The sequence below is a fragment of the Tamandua tetradactyla genome, chromosome 1 (genome assembly GCF_023851605.1).
Source record: "Tamandua tetradactyla isolate mTamTet1 chromosome 1, mTamTet1.pri, whole genome shotgun sequence".
In the NCBI taxonomy this organism is placed as follows: Eukaryota; Metazoa; Chordata; class Mammalia; order Pilosa; family Myrmecophagidae; genus Tamandua; species Tamandua tetradactyla.
This window is the reverse complement of record NC_135327.1, coordinates 103,226,861-103,245,095: the sequence shown is the minus strand read 5'-3', so window position 1 is coordinate 103,245,095 and position 18,235 is coordinate 103,226,861. Positions and strand designations below refer to the sequence as shown.

The 18,235-nt window shown below is 38.0% G+C and overlaps 1 protein-coding gene across 1 annotated transcript in view; it reads left to right on the top strand.

Moving 5' to 3' along the window:
• Positions 1-18,235, top strand: part of ABCB5 (ATP binding cassette subfamily B member 5) — a 220,434-nt gene that overhangs the window by 201,708 nt on the left and 491 nt on the right. The window contains 1 exon segment of the mRNA XM_077122218.1: positions 16,967-17,113. Coding sequence (XP_076978333.1) covers positions 16,967-17,113 — 147 coding nt within the window.

Here is an 18,235-nt window from a genome sequence, read left to right as displayed (position 1 = left end):
AAATTACCATGAATACTTATTTAGCACTGTGCTGGTTTAAAAGGATGTATGCCCCCTAGAAAAGCCATGTTTTAACCAAAATCCCATTTCACAAAGGCAGAATAATCCCTATTCAATACTGTATGTTTGAAACTATAATCAGATCATCTCCCTGGATGATGTGATTTAGTCAAGAGTGGTTGTTAAACTGGATTAGGTGACATGTCTCCACCCATTTGGGTGGGTCTTAATTGGTTTATTGGAGTCCTATAAAAGAGGAGACATTTTGGAGAATGGGAGATTGAGAGAGAGCAGAGCAGAATGACATAACCAGGAGAAGCAGAGTCCACCAGCCAGTGACCTTTGGAGATGAAGAAGGAAAATGTCTCCCGAGGAGCTTCATGAAAGAGGAAGCCAGGAGAAGAAGCTAGCAGATGATGCCGTGTTCACCATGTGCCCTTCCAGATGAGAGAGGAACCCTGACTGTGTTCACCACGTACCTTTCTAGTTGGGAGAGAAACTCTGACTGTGTTCACCACGTGCCCTCTCACTTGAGAGAGAAACCCTGAACTTCATCGGCCTTCTTGAACCAAGGTATCTTCCTGGATGGATGCCTTTGATTGGACATTTCTACAGATTTGCTTTAATTGGGACATTTTCTCGGTCTTAGAACTGTAAACTAGCTACTTATTAAATTCCCCTTTTTAAAAGCCATTCTGTTTCTGGTATATTGCATTCAGACAGCTAGCAAACTAGAACAAGCGTCATCCCTCCCCACTAGAGGAAAAATTCATTGTCTGCCATTTGTATCACCTTGATCTCTCTATTGGCTGTGACAGCTGGCACAAAATCTCAGAAAAGTAAAAATACTTAGCTAAATGTTGAGAAGGCTTTGGCAGAGCAAGCGTTGACACAAACTCAGAAGCAGTACACAGAAACAGGTATTTTTAATTGTAGGTCCTCGCAATATCTTTGTTCACATCAACACACACATAAATAAAAAACAAAATAAAGTAAAATAAAATAAGAGATCCTACTTTTAATCAAAACAAATGTTAATATGATTAAATGATTCTTTTTAAAAGGTAATACCCAAATTTAATAACAAACATGTTCAAACTGATCTAGAGCCCTGTTCTTTGATGAAGGATAACAATAATAATCACTATAATCTCCAGCTTTTGTCACTGTTAAATCTTCCCTCACTATCTCATCTCTATATCAAATGTTTTTTCACATTTCTTTCAAATGCTGCTTGTAGCTAGAAACTGGTCGTTAGCAGTTTCCTTAACCCTGGAAAGGTTCTGAAGTATTACGTATAATGGGGGGATTAACCTATATTTTATAAATATTGTGACTCTGTGGATGTTTTTCAATGGTAACTCCCTTTATAACCAAAAGTACTCACAATGTTGTTAAATCATGGACAAAGCACTGTCCACAAAGCCCTGATTGTTCTTCTCTTTAAACTTTGTATATGGTAAAATGCTGTCCATTTTTAATTTCTACCATCATCTTTAATTCTTAAATTATTTCTCTTTCATTCTTTTCATGGCACTCTTCATTTACGCAAAACTACGTATTCCAGAGATTCAGAGCACTAACCTTTTAAAGTAAACGTTGAGGACCAAGTTGTTATTTTCTAAAAGAAAGAATAGTTTGTGTCTCAAGTTTTCAAATTTAACATTTAACTTCAGTTCATCTTCATGTTACTACCTTCCTTCAAAAACTTTCAGAACCATACGGAAATCTATTGTCAAGAAATAATCATTTAAAACATTAAAGCCAGAGAATTCTAAGAAAAACCACTGTTTGGGGTTTGCTAAAAATTCCAGCCCAGTATCTGTGAATGTGACCTTATTTGTAAATCCGGTCTTTGAGATGGAATTAGTTAAGATGGGGTCAGACTGGAATGCAATATATCAGAAATGGAACGGCTTTCAAAAAGGGAATTTACTATGTTACAAGTTTACAGCTCTAAGGCCATAAAAATGCCCAACTGAGGTGTCAAGATAAAGATACCTTGACTCAAGAAAAGCCAGTGTGTCCAGAACACCTTTGTCATCTGGGAAGGCATGTGGTTTGCATCTGCTGGAATCTTTGGTGTTATGTTTCCAACAGCTTTCTCAGGATTGGGTGGGTCACATCTGCATGGAAACTACTTAATCAAAAATATCCCACATGAACCAGGGGCCAAGATGGCGGCTTAGTAAGGTACGTGCGTCTTGGTTCCTCCTCCAGAGAAACTACTAGGTGAACAGAAACAGTGCAGAACAGCTCCCGGGGCCACGGTAGGAAATGGACACACAGCGTACACCAGTCTGGACTGGCTAGTCTGACTGCGAGAATCGGCTGCGGTGAGATCCCCGAGCGGCGCGCGAACCTCCGAGCAGCGGCAGCTGTGGCAGCCGGAGCTCCTCCCTCCCTCCTTCCCAGGCCAGCTGAGAGTCTCGGAGAGGCAAGTTTACCAAGCCGCGGTGGCCGGTGCCCCTCTTTTGCGGGTGGCTTCCTGGTTCGGCTACGAGTCTCGGATTGGAGGGCTACCCAAGCCGCGGTGGCCCTCCCCTGCGGGCGGCTTTCTGGTCCGGTAGCGAATTCCCCGGGCCCGCTGTGGCCGGCACCAATAGGGAAATTAATAAAGGAGCCACGGGGTCCCCTCAAGCCGCGGCAGCTGACACCCCCAAAACGCGCGGTCCCCCGAACCAACTGAGAGAATTGGATTGGAAATCCCCAGGCCGCGGAGAATGGTGACCGGGGGGATCCCTTCCAAACACGTGAGACAAACATGTGCCATGAGCGCCACCTACTGGGCAGGATAAGAAAAACAGAACCCAGAGATTTCACAGAAAAATCTAACAACCTTGTTGGGTCCGACACCCAGGGAAATCTGACTAAATGCCCAGATGCCAGCAGCAGAAGATAACGGTCCACGCTCAGAAGATTGAGAATATGGCCCAGTCAAAGGAACAAACCAATAGTTCAAATGAGACACAAGAGCTGAGACAACTAATGCTGAATATACGAACAGAAATGGAAAACCTCTTCAAAAACCAAATCAATAAATTGAGGAAGGACATGAAGAAGGCATGGGATGAACAAAAAGAAGAAATAGAAAAACTGAAAAAACAAATCACAGAACTTATGGAAGTGAAGGATAAAGTAGAAAAGATGGAAAAAACAATGGATACCTACAATGATAGATTTAAAGAGACAGAAGATAGAATTAGTGATTTGGAGGATGGAACATCTGAATTGCAAAAAGAAATGGAAACTATCAGGAAAAGAATGGAAAAATTTGAACAGGGTATCAGGGAACTCAAGGACAATATGAACCGCACAAATATACGTGTTGTGGGTGTCCCAGCAGGAGAAGAGAAGGGAAAAGGAGGAGAAAAACTAATGGAAGAAATTATCACTGAAAATTTCCCAACTCTTATGAAAGACCTAAAATTCCAGATCCAAGAAGTACAGCGCACCCCAAAGAGATTAGACCCAAATAGGCGTTCTCCAAGACACTTACTAGTTAGAATGTCAGAGGTCAAAGAGAAAGAGAGGATCTTGAAAGCAGCAAGAGAAAAACAATCCATCACATACAAGGGAAACCCAATAAGACTATGTGTAGATTTCTCAGCAGAAACCATGGAAGCTAGAAGACAGTGGGATGATATATTTAAATTACTAAAAGAGAAAAACTGCCAACCAAGACTCCTATATCCAGCAAAATTATCCTTCAAAAATGAGGGAGAAATTAAAACATTCTCAGACAAAAAGTCACTGAGAGAATTTGTGACCAAGAGACCAGCTCTGGAAGAAATACTAAAGGGAGCACTAGAGTCAGATACAAAAAGACAGAAGAGAGAGGTATGGAGAAGAGTGTAGAAAGAAGGAAAGTCAGATATGATATATATAACACAAAAGGCAAAATATTAGAGGAAAATATTATCCAAACAGTAATAACACTAAATGTTAATGGACTGAATTCCCCAATCAAAAGACATAGATTGGCAGAATGGATTAAAAAACAGGATCCTTCTATATGCTGTCTACAGGAAACACATCTTAGACCCAAAGATAAACATAGGTTGAAAGTGAAAGGTTGGGAAAAGATATTTCATGCAAATAACAACCAGAAAAGAGCAGGAGTGGCTATACTAATATCCAACAAATTAGACCTCAACTGGGTTAAAAGAGACAAAGAAGGACACTATATACCAATAAAAGGAACAATTAAACAAGAAGACATAACAATCATAAATATTTATGCACCAAACCAGAATGCCCCAAAATATGTGAGGAATACACTGCAAACACTGAAAAGGGAAATAAACTCATATACCATAATAGTTGGAGACTTCAATTCACCACTCTCATCAATGGACAGAACATCTAGACAGAGGATCAATAAAGAAATAGAGAATCTGAATATTACTATAAATGAGCTAGACTTAACAGACATTTATAGGACATTACATCCCACATCAGCAGGATACACGTTTTCTCAAGTTCTCATGGATCATTCTCAAAGATAGACCATATGCTGGGTCACAAAGCAAGTCTTAACAAATTTAAAAAGATTGAAATCATACACAACACTTTCTCGGATCATAAAGGAATGAAGTTGGAAATCAATAATAGGCGGAGTGCCAGAAAATTCACAAATACGTGGAGGCTCAACAACATACTCTTAAACAACGAGTGGGTCAAAGAAGAAATTGCTAGAGAAATTAGCAAATACCTCGAGGCGAATGAAAATGAAAACACAACATATCAAAACTTATGGGACGCAGCAAAGGCAGTGCTAAGAGGGAAATTTATTGCCCTAAATGCCTATATCAGAAAAGAAGAAAAGGCAAAAATGCAGGAATTAACTGTCCACTTGGAAGAACTGGAGAAAGAACAGCAAACTAACCCCAAAGCAAGCAAAAGGAAAGAAATAACAAAGATTAAGGCAGAAATAAATGAAATTGAAAACATGAAAACAATAGAGAAAATCAGTAAGGCCAGAAGTTGGTTCTATGAGAAAATCAGCAAGATTGATGGGCCCTTAGCAAGATTGACAAAAAGAAGAAGAGAGAGGATGTAAATAAATAAGATCAGAAATGGAAGAGGAGACATAACTACTGACCTCACATAAATAAAGGAGGTAATAACAGGATACTATGCACAACTTTATGCCAATAAATACAACAATTTAGATGAAATGGATGGGTTCCTGGAAAGACATGAACAACCAACTTTGACTCAAGAAGACATGGATGACCTCAACAAACCAATCACAAGTAAAGAAATTGAATCAGTCATTCAAAAGCTTCCTAAAAAGAAAAGTCCAGGACCAGACGGCTTCACATGTGAATTCTATCAAACATTCCAGAAAGAATTAGTACCAACTCTCCTCAAACTCTTCAAAATAATCGAAGCGGAGGGAAAACTACCTAATTCATTCTATGAAGCGAACATCACCCTCATATCAAAACCAGGCAAAGATATTACAAAAAAAGAAAACTACAGGCCAATCTCTCTAATGAATATAGATGCAAAAATCCTCAATAAAATTCTAGCAAATCGTATCCAACAACACATTAAAAGAATTATACATCATGACCAAGTAGGATTCATCCCTGGTATGCAAGGATGGTTCAACATAAGAAAATCAATTAATGTAATACACCATATCAACAAATCAAAGCAGAAAAATCACATGATCATCTCAATTGATGCAGAGAAGGCATTTGACAAGATTCAACATCCTTTCCTGTTGAAAACACTTCAAAAGATAGGAATACAAGGGAACTTCCTTAAAATGATAGAGGGAATACATGAAAAACCCACAGCTAATATCATCCTCAATGGGGAAAAATTGAAAACGTTCCCCCTAAGATCAGGAACAAGACAAGGATGTCCATTATCACCACTATTATTCAACATCGTGTTGGAGGTTCTAGCCAGAGCAATTAGACAAGAAAAAGAAATACAAGGCATCAAAATTGGAAAGGAAGAAGTAAAAAATATCACTGTTTGCAGACGATATGATACTATACGTCGAAAACCCGGAAAAATCCACAACAAAACTACTAGAGGTAATAAATGAGTACAGCAAAGTAGCAGGTTACAAGATCAACATTCAAAAACCTGTAGCATTTCTATACACTAGCAATGAACAAGCTGAGGAGGAAATCAAGAAACGAATCCCATTTACAATTGCAACTAAAAGAATAAAATACCTAGGAATGAATTTAACTAAAGAGACAAAAAACCTATATAAAGAAAAATACAAAAAACTGCTAAAAGAAATCACAGAAGACCTAAATAGATGGAAGGGCATACCGTGTTCATGAATTGGAAGACTAAATATAGTTAAGATGTCAATCCTACCTAAATTGATTTACATATTCAATGCAATACCAATCAAAATCCCAACAACTTATTTTTCAGAAATAGAAAAACCAATAAGCAAATTTATCTGGAAGGGCAGGGTGCCCCAAATTGCTAAAAACATCTTGAGGAAAAAAAACGAAGCTGGAGGTCTCACGCTGCCTGACTTTAAGGCATATTATGAAGCCACAGTGGTCAAAACAGCATGGTATTGGCATAAAGATAGATATATTGACCAATGGAATCGAATAGAGTGCTCAGATATAGACCCGCTCATCTACGGACATTTGATCTTTGATAAGGCAGTCAAGCCAACTCACCTGGGACAGAACAGTCTCTTCAATAAATGGTGCCTAGAGAACTGGATATCCATATGCAAAAGAATGAAAGAAGACCCATATCTCACACCCTACACAAAAGTTAGTTCAAAATGGATCAAAGATCTAAACATTAGGTCTAAGACCATAAAATAGTTAGAGGAAAATGTAGGGAGATATCTTATGAATCTTACAATTGGAGGCGGTTTTATGGACCTTAAACCTAAAGCAAGAGCACTGAAGAAGGAAATAAATAAATGGGAACTCCTCAAAATTAAACACTTTTGTGCATCAAAGAACTTCATCAAGAAAGTAGAAAGACAGCCTACACAATGGGAGACAATATTTGGAAATGACATATCAGATAAAGGTCTAGTATCCAGAATTTATAAAGAGATTGTTCAACTCAACAACAAAAAGACAGCCAACCCAGTTACAAAATGGGAAAAAGACTTGAATAGACACCTCTCAGAAAAGGAAATACAAATGACCAAAAGGCACATGAAGAGATGCTCAATGTCCCTGGCCATTAGAGAAATGCAAATCAAAACCACAATGAGATATCATCTCACACCCACCAGAATGGCCATTATCAACAAAACAGAAAATGACAAGTGCTGGAGAGGATGCGGAGAAAGAGGCACACTTATCCACTGTTGGTGGGAATGTCAAATGGTGCAACCACTGTGGAAGGCAGTTTGGCGGTTCCTCAAAAAGCTGAATATAGAATTGCCATACAACCCATCAATACCATTGCTGGGAATCTACTCAAAGGTATTAAGGGCAAAAACTCAAACGGACATTTGCACACCAATGTTTATAGCAGCGTTATTTACAATTGCAAAGAGATGGAAACAGCCAAAATATCCATCAACAGAACAGTGGCTAAACAAACTGTGGTATATACATACGATGGAATATTATGCAGCTTTAAGACAGGATAAACTTATGAAGCATGTAATAACATGGATGGACCTAGAGAACATTATGCTGAGTGAGTCTAACCAAAAACTAAAAGACAAATACTGTATAGTCCCAATGATGTGAATCGACATTCGAGAATAAACTTGGAATATGTCATTGGTAACAGAGTCCAGCAGGAGTTAGAAACAGGGTAAGATAATGGGTAATTGGAGCTGTTGGGATACAGACTGTGCAACAGGACTAGATACAAAAACTCAAAAATGGACAGCACAATAATACCTAATTGTAAAGTAATCATGTTAAAACACTGAATGAAGCTGCATCCGAGCTATAGGTTTTTGTTTTGTTTTGTTGTGTTGTGTTTTGTTTTTACTATTATTACTTTTATTTTTTTCTCTATATTAACATTCTATATCTTTTTCGGTTGTATTGCTAGTTCTTCTAAACCGATGGAAATGTACTAAGAAACGATGATCATGCATCTATGTGATGATGTTAAGAATTACTGATTGCATATGTAGAATGGTATGATTTCTAAATGTTGGGTTAATTTTTTTTTTCTGTTAATTAATAAAAAAAATAGATATATCCCACCCAACAATTTTGAATCAGGATTAAAGAAAATAGCTTTCCTGGGGAACACAACAGTTACAAACTGCTACCACCACATATAATTAAATGTCCCTGGTGAGTACTCCATGTCAAAGAGGGCTGCCCTCTTACCTTGAGTAAGTTTGAGAAAGGGAAGAAAGGAAACTCTCCATTTCTGAGTACCCATGGGGGACCAGGCACTGAGCTGAATCTCTACCACAATCCAGCAAGGACAATATAACTCCATTTTACAGATAAAGAGGTTCAATAAGTTTCCTCAAAGATGGAAGAGTCATGGCCATGGTGTTTCCAGGGTCTCAGAGATGGACACACAGGTATTGCTCCTGCTTTGTTTCAGAAAGGCCAATCCAAACCGGTCATTGCAGCTGAACTATCCACTGTGGCTGGCATGCCTAGTCTCAGTGTACTCAGAGTGCTATGTAAAAATGTGTTCCAGCTCAGATATAGGCATATTGCAAACAAAATTGGAAGTGAACCTTGTCATTTGTTGAAATTCTTTGGAGAGAATTAATTTTCTACAGCAAACAAATGGAACCTAGCATCCCCTCCTACTATAAAGCCTCAGTTTTGATGGAAAAATGGTGGAGAAGAAGTCTGAAAAAGAAGAAAAGGCCGGTCTTTCACTTTTCCAGCAACACTGAATAAGTCAAAAAATATATAGCCAACCATAAAACAGGCAATGGAAGAAAGTTTTCCCATATAACACATGAAGATATTATCAATCTTAATCCTCTCAAGAATATTTAGCAAATTGAAGTGGTAGTCACACTTTGCTTTCTTAGGACTTTTTTTTCCTTGACTTCAAATTTAATGGACAGATCCATCTTCCCACATCCGGCTTCTTCAAAACTGGCATTTCCCTGTCTTCATTCACTCCATCCCAACGTCCATGCATTATTCCTTCAGCACACGGTTAATGAATACCTTTTTGGTGAGGATACCCAGACTAGCATTTAAAGATGATATCAAGATAAATAAAGTATAATCTTGCCTTTAGGGATATAAAACTTAGTAGGTGAGATCAACACAGATCAACACATGAACAAATAATTATAACACATGAAGAGTATAAACAAACTATTATGTAAGCTCAGAGGGTTGTGGGATAACCTGCCTGCATAAGCAAATACTTCTGCACAAATATTCACATATTTGATTGTGGGATGCTAACCTAGACCTCTTTGGGGATATTAAATAATATATTGTATATAGATCATATTTTCTTCTAAAATATATAAAGGTTTGATTTCTTAAACACATAGAGCTCTGTGGGTTTCAAGTAAGGGATAGTGGACCTGTCTGATGGTTCATACCTGGAATGTTAAGAGCAGAGAGTCAATCCAGAGGGAAGTGAGTGCAATGGGTCTATGGTATATATGCTTGTTTGAAAGTGTTATGTACCCCTAAAAAAGGCTTGTTCTTTTACTCCTAATCAAATCTTGTGGGGACAAGCCATGTTCTTTTTTTTCCTTCATCTTTCAGCAATTATGAATAGTGCCACTATGAACATGGTGTGCAAATGTTCGTTAATATCACTTCTTTCATATAGACCTCTTCTGGGTATATACCAAGTAGTGGCACTGCTGAGTCATATGGCAGTGAAATGTTTAGTTTTTTGAAGAATTGCCACACTGTCTTCCACAGTGAATGTATCATTATACAGCCCTGTCGGCAGTGAATAATTGTTCCAATTTCTCCACACCCGGCCCAACATTTGTAGTTTCCTGTTTGTTTAATGGCAGCTATTTTTACAGGTGTAAGATGTTATCTTATTGTAGTTTTACTTTGCATTTCCCTTATATCTAAAAAAGATGAGCAATTCTTCATGTGCTTTTTAACCATTTGTATTTGCGCTTCAGAAAAATGTCACTTTTGCAATGTGACTGTGTGATTGTGAAAACTTGTGTCCGATGCTTCTTTTATCTACAGTATGGACAGATGAATAAAAGATATGGATAAAAAATAAATAATAGCGGGAACAAAAGGTTAAAATAAATTGAGTAGATTGAAATATTAGTGGTCAATGAAAGGGAGTAGTAAGGGGTATAGCATATATGAGTTTTTTCTTTTTTCTTTCTTTGGCTGGAGAGATGGAGATGTTCAAAAAATGATCATGGTGATGAGTACACAACTATGTGATGATATTGTGAGCCATTGATTGTAAACATGTCAAGAATGTTTGTATGTCTGTCTGTTGTTTATAAAAAATATTTTTTAAAAAAGAAAGAAAACGTCTATTCAATTTTTTTGCCCATTTTATAATTGTATTGCTTATTCTTTTGTCATTGTATTGTATAGTTTCTTTAGATACTTGCGATATCAGATCTTTATCTGATGTATGGTTTCCAAATATTTTTCTCCCATTGAGTTGGCTGCCTCTTCACCTTTTCAACAAAATCCTTTGAGGCACAAAAGCTTTTGATTTTAAGGAGCTCCCATTTATCTATTTTTCCTTTCATTGCTTATGCTTTAGATGTAAAGTTGGGGACATTAACTCCTATTACCAGGTCTTGAAAATGTTTCCCTATGTTTTCTTCTAGGAGTTTTATAGCACTGGCTCTTATATTTAGATCTTTAATCCATTTTGAGTTCATTTTTGTATAAGGTATAAGATATGGGTCCTCGTTTATTCTTTCTACTATTAATACCCAGTTTTCCTAAGCCCATTTATTGAAAAGACTATTCTGTTCCAATTCAATAGATTTGGGAGCCTTGTTGAATATCAATTGACCATAAATTTGATGGTCAGTCTCCATACTCTCAATTCCATTCCATTGATCATTACTTCTATCTTTGTGCCAATACCATGCTGTTTTGATGATTGTGTCCTTGTAGTAAGCTTTAAAGTCAGGAAGTGTTAATGATCCACTTGGCTCTTCTATTTTAGAATAGCTTTAGCTATTCAAGGTTTCTTTCCCATCCAAGTGAATGTGGTAACTAGCTCTTCCAAGTCTTCAAAATAGGTTGTTGGAATTTTTATTGTTATTGCATTGAATCTATAGATTGGGTAGGACTGACATCTTAACAACATTCAACCTTCCTATCCATGACCACAGAATATCTTTCCATCTGTTTAGATAGTCTTTAATTTCTTTAAACTGTATTTTGTTGTTTTCCGTGTACAGGTCCTTTACTTCCCTGACTGAGCTTATTCTGAAATGCTTGATTCTTTTAGTGGCTATTTTGAATGGAATTCTTTTCCTTAATTGTCTCCATATTTACATCATTATTTGTAGATGGAAACATTTCTCAATGTCAGAAATGTATTCGGAGTCAAATTTCTGTGGATGCTTTAGTTGGACATTTTTATGGCCTTAGAACTGTAAGAAATAGGAGGGAGGGAGGAAGAGAGGGAGGGAGCCATGTTCTTTTTTTTTTTTAATTTTTTTATTAATCAAAAAAAAGAAAAGAAATTAACACAACATTTAGAAATCATTCCATTCTACAAATGCACTCAGTAATTCTTAGTATCATCACATAGATGTATGATCATCATTTCTTAGTACATTTGCATCGATTTAGGAAAAGAACTAGCAAAACAGCAGAAAAAGATATAGAATGTTAATATAGAGAAGAGAATTAAAATAATAATACTAATAATATATATATATATATATAAAGGAAAAAGAAAAAAACAAAAACAAAAGATAGAAACACACAAACAAACAAACAAAAAAACCATATTTCAGGTGCAGCTTCATTCAGTGTTCCAACCTAGTTACATTACACTTAGGTATTATTGTGCTGTCCATTTTTGAGTTTTTGTATCTAGTCCTGTTGCACAGTCTGTATCCCTTCAGCTCCAATTACCCATTATCTTACCCTGTTTCTAACTCCTACTGGTCTCTGTTACCAATGATATATTCCAAGCTGATTCTCGAATGTCGGTTCACATCAGTGGGACCTTACAGTATTTGTCCTTTAGTTTTGGGCTAGATTCACTCAGCATAATGTTCTCTAGGTCCATCCATGTTATTACATGCTTCATAAGTTTATTCTGTCTTAAAGCTGCATAATATTCCATCGTAGGTATACGCCACAGTTTGTTTAGCCACTCGTCTGTTGATGAACATTTTGGCTGTTTCCATCTCTTTGCAATTGTAGATAATGCTGCTATAAACACTGGTGTGCAAATGTCCGTCTGTGTCTTTGCCCTTAAGTCCCTTGAGTAGCTACCTAGCAGTGGTATTGCTGGGTGGTAATCCATTCTGCCATTCTATGTCTTTTGATTGGGAAATTCAGTCCATTAACTTTTAGTATTATTACTGTTTGGATAATATTTTCCTCTACCATTTTGGCTTTTGTATTATATATATCATATCTGATTTTCCTTCTTTCTACACTTTACTCCATACCTCTCTCTTCTGTCTTTTCGTATCTGACTCTAGTGCTCCCTTTAGTATTTCTTGCAGAGCTGGTCTCTTGGTCACAAATTCTCTCAGTGACTTTTTGTCTATAAATGTTTTAATTTCTCCTTCATTTTTGAAGGACAATTTTGCTGGATATAGGAGTCTTGGTTGGCAGTTTTTCTCTTTTAGTAATTTAAATATATCATCCCACTGTCTTCTAGCTTCCATGGTTTCTGCTGAGAAATCTACACATAGTCTTATTGGGTTTCCCTTGTATGTGATGGATTGTTTTTCTCTTGCTGCTTTCAAGATCCTCTCTTTCTCTTTGACCTCTGACATTCTAACTAGTAAGTGTCTTGGAGAACGCCTATTTGGGTCTATTCTCTTTGGGGTGCGCTGCACTTCTTGGATCTGCAAATTTAGGTCTTTCATAAGAGTTGGGAAATTTTCAGTGATAATTTCTTCCATTAGTTTTTCTCCTCCTTTTCCCTTCTCTTCTCCTTCTGGGACACCCACAACACGTATATTTGTGCGCTTCATATTGTCATTCAGTTCCCTGATCCCCTGCTCAAGTTTTTCCATTCTTTTCCCTATAGTTTCTGTTTCTTTTTGGGATTCAGATGTTCCATCCTCCAGTTCACTAATTGTAGCTTCTGTCTCTTTAGATCTACCATTGTAGGTATCCATTGTTTTTTCCATTTTTTCTTCTTTGTCCTTCACTCCCATAAGTTCTGTGATTTGTTTTTTCAGATTTTCTATTTCTTCTTTTTGTTCAGCCCATGTCTTCTTCATGTCCTCCCTCAATTTATTGATTTGGTTTTTGAAGAATTTTTCCATTTCTGTTCGTATATTCAGCATTAGTTGTCTCAGCTCCTGTATTTCATTCGAACTATTGGTTTGTTCCTTTGACTGGGCCATATCTTCAATTTTCCGAGCGTCATCCATTATTTTCTGCTGGTGTCTGGGCATTTGATCAGATTTCCCTGGGTGTGGGACCCAGCTGGTTGAAAGCTTTTTCTGTGAAATCTCTGGGCTCTGTTTTTCTTTTCCTGCCCAGTAGGTGGCGCTCGTGGCGCTTGTCTCTCTGTGGGGCAGTCGGCTCGGGAAACCGCGCGTGGAGGTGGGGGTCGCTGGCCGCTGCGGCTTGGGAGAGTGCCGGTCCCAATTGCCCTGCTGGCCCGAAACGCCAAGCGTGACGGGAGGGCCCCGCTATCCAACGTTCCCAGTCAGACCGGGGAGCCACGTGCGTGGAGGGGACCCCAGTCGCCAGCCGCCCCGGCCGGGAAAACGCGCGCCCCTTGCGTATCTCACCGCAGCAGATTCTCCCTGCCTGTTCAGCTGTTCCAGAATGGGGTACGCTGTCTTTTTTGTATCTGTCGTGACTCCGGGAGCTGTTTCGTATTGTTTCTGTTTCTTTAGTTGCTTTTCTGGAGGAGGAACTAAGACCCGCGCGTCTTAATAAGCCGCCATCTTCTCCGGAAGTCCGGGAGCCATGTTCTTTTAATCCTGATCCAATATTGTTTGGTGGGACCTCTCAGTTAGGTTGTTTCCATAGAGATGTGACATACCCAATTGTGAGTGTGACCTTTTGATTAGATTGTTTCCATGGAGATTGACATGCCCAATTGTGAGTGTGACCTTTTGATTAGAGATGTAACCCTGCCTATTCAAGATTCAAGGTGGGTTTTACTTAGTTTACTGGAGTTCTTTAAAAGGGGAAACATTTTGGAGAAAGCTCAGACACAGAAATTTGGAGATGCTTGGAGTACCAACACAGATGTTTGGAGAGCAGTTAGAAACCAGAGCCCAGCAGATGTTGCCATATACCTTCCCATGAGATGCTAAGCAAACCAGAACCTAGAGAAAGCCAATACAGAGAAGCTAAATGAGGGCTCACAGACACCTTGAGAGGCAGTCACTGGAAATAGAAGCACAAAACAATGAAGGGGAGAAAGGACCTCAGACGCCAGCCACATGCCTTCCCAGCTGACACAGAAATCCTGGACACCGGTCTTTCCTCTGAGTCAGGGTTTTCTTTCCCAGATGCCTTAGTTTGGACGTTTTTATGGCCTTATAACTGTAATCTTCTAACTTAATAAATCCCCTTTATAAAAGCCAATCCATAGCCGGTAGAGTACATCCCAGCTAAAATAATATATCAATGAAGATATCCTGCAGACATTTGGAAATACAGGCCTTGGGCATAGGAGAGAAGCTGAGGCAACAGTAGATCTCTAGGATCCTCTGAGAACACACACTATGGGTAGATTTCCCGTAATGATCACAAGTATCACCAAGGGACATCTCTTAGTCAAGCTACATCATGGCTTCTGGAGCTGGACCTCAACTCCTGGAACCACCCTTCCAGGGCCAGAAAGAATTGTCCAGAATGCAGTTGATTTAGAATTAGCTTTTTTCTGGTGTTTCCTCCTAAGACTCAATGGGCTTTTAGCTCTAAATTCTTAATGAGGGAGCCATTATCCCTTAAGCTTCCATAAAAGACGTGATTTCAGGCACTTGTCATCCCAATGTTTGCCAGAAAACTGGTTCGAAATTTCAGTTTAAACAGATAATGGGACTGCTATTTTTTTATTTAAAAACAAAAGCAAAAACTTTCAGGTTAAATATCTGAAAATGTTTCTAACTCACAATTGAGATTGTGTGTATATCTCCATTTATAATCTGTTATAAATGGAGATTTATAATTTTATCATTTATATATATAAATAAGATTATAAATCATTTATATATACATATATATTATATTGCTTGATGAGAGAAAACATATGAACTTAATTTTCATCCAATTCATTCTTGAATCTTGCATCTTCCTGCAATACAAAAAAGGCCAAGATTTCTAAGTTAGTTTTGTACCTTCTTCGGTTACACATGAAAAATCTATGGGCAATTTGAGCTAGATTGACAAAAAGACTACAAGCCCATTATCACCCCATCCCCTCCCAATTTTTGGTTTAAGTTTGGATTCTCTAATTTAGAATGACAAACATAGCTTTATCTGATTATCCTGCCCTATGATTCTGAATTTAATAAAATTTATTTTGGGAGGAAGGGGCACAGCCTGCTGGCAGCCCCAGGTTAAATCACAAGGTGATAGCTAAAATCTGTGTTTTTTGTAGAGCATTCACTGTAGAAAGATACTTCCTACTGGGCTTTAGTAATTCAGACATACATTGTTTGATGTAAAGGAAGCAACTGTACATATTAAATTAAAAAGCAAACTCTTGAGATGGTGAAGTAGACACATTTGTCACAATAGGCTCTTGGCACCCACTCTGCCCAGAGGCACCTCTTGAAGTCAGTGAGATATAGAGAGAAAGGCAGTTAACTCACGCTTCTCCAGCATTTGAAGTGTATTAACCTTGTGCTGTGTCTTCTCCATGATACTTCTACAGATCCACCTTTAAAAGGCTGTACACTTGGACTTGCTTTCCCAATAGAGCTGATCTATCCATACATTCTTGCCATGGAACCAATGGCATGTATCTGTTACATAACTGGAAAGGGTTACTAGAAAGTAGGGTAAAATGCTGGAGGGAAACAAAGCCAATGATACAACCTTAGAAAAAAAGCTGGGATCTGCTTGAACCAACTGAACTGACAAATCATGATTTAGGGGACCACAATGGCTCCAGGATATATGTGAAATTTCCTTTCCCTTGCATAGGTGAAAACAGTGGAGAAGGGTACATTAGTAAATAAAAGAACTGAGGAAACATTGTGAAATGCTAGATACCACCATTATGGCCTGAAAAGATGAATGGACTGTGTCAAGATTCTGGCCTGATTTATTGCTGGGAAGATACTGCCAAGAATAACTTCCCAGCATCTGGAGGGATATACCCAGAGAGGTTTACCAAGAGCCAAACTACAGTAACCCACTGATTCCTTTGTTTTAAAATAGATTAAGTAATTTGGAGGCTGTGTGATGGTGGCTCAGTGGCAGAATTCTCACCTGCCATGCCTGAGACCTGGGTTCGATTCCAGTGCCTACCCATGCAAAAAAAAAAAAAAAAATTTTAAATAGATTAATTTCGACCTGAAAATGGAAGGTAATGTAAATGAATGGAAAATGACTTGTGTTTACTGAAAATTTTCTGGCCAATAATTTTCATGTGTGCATGCTTATGCTTTAATTCAAATAATTCCTTGTAGAAACATAATGGCAAAGGTCTGCTATTTTTGATCAGATTAGACATGTAAATGAGATGGTAGTGTTTACTGCTGGTTTAGTATTTATTTGCACCAGAGCCCAAGAATAGACTTTAGCACTTGTTGGGACACAAATTTTCAAGAGTAGCAAAATTTGAAATATTTAGATGGTTCTCGCCCACAGTTGCCATGCTAATTTAAATAAGGGAGTCTTGCTTTCTTAATTGCATGTTCCTGTAAAAGAAATACAACACACAAGTTGGTCTGAAAGGAACACAACTTTCTGGCGGCCAGAAACAAAGACTAGCAATTGCAAGGGCTCTTCTCCGAAAACCAAAAATCTTATTGTTGGATGAGGCCACTTCAGCTCTTGATAATGAGAGTGAAAAGGTAACAAACATCCTTTTCTTTCATCTCAGCATATAATACCAAATATGACAATGTGGTATCATGGAAGAGATCAAAGTCAGTTTGGGGAAAGAAAGACCTGGAAAGGATTGTAGTTATAAGGTTAACAGTTCTAGTTAAGACATTGACCTTTATAAAAAGGTGAGAGGCTGGGGTGGGGGGTGTAGGAGAGAGTTGGGGCAGTCGGCACCTCATATTCTGGAAAGGTTTACCTACTTGAATTGAGTTCAGTATCAAAAGGGGTCAAATTCTTCAAAAGTTTCTCCACTCAAGGAAAAATCCAAAGAAAAATTGCTTTCTTGTTTTATGATTATTATTCCAATGATGCCATACAAATTACACGTGTAAAGGAGAGTCTATAACGCAGTCAAGGTCAATACCCACTAGTTACCCCGCTTTCTACAATGGAATATTAGATCAGTTTGAGCAGGAAACAAGAACAGGGACGTGTGACAACATGCCTATATTTCATGATCCTTCAGATTCTTACTTTAGTCAAGTCTGTATCCACTAGCAGTTTCTTGGACTTGATAAGGTATTTATTTGTTAAATCAACAAGTTGAATGATCATTGTTAATATTGTTTAATTATATGCTATTATCTCAATCCTCACATCAACTTTATAAATTAACTTTATAAATAGTTGTAATAGTGTACCTATTTTATAAATTAGCACAATAAGGCTTAGAGAGGTTAAGCAACTTGCCTAAATGCTAATAAATGTCAGACTTAAGAGCTCATGCTCTTCACCCCTACGGGACTGCTAGTTGTAGTTGAACATCTTCCTTGACTCCCAAAGAGACAGTTTGTTGTGAAGGGATAAACATGACTTTGGGAATTAGACATATCTGAGTAATAACCCTGGATTCAAAAGTCACTAGCAGTGTAACCTTGGTCAAATAACCTGGCCTCTTGGAACCTCAGTTTACTCATGGGAGAAATGAAAATACCATCACCCTACAGGCTTGTTGCAAGGTGGGACAGTGGGGGTGGGGATAGTAGAAAAAAATTCTACTTAGGTATGAAAATACTACTTTCTGGCTTTGAGTCTGGAATCTAATAATTACCACTTAAGTACAAAGAACCATTTCATTTTTATCTCTT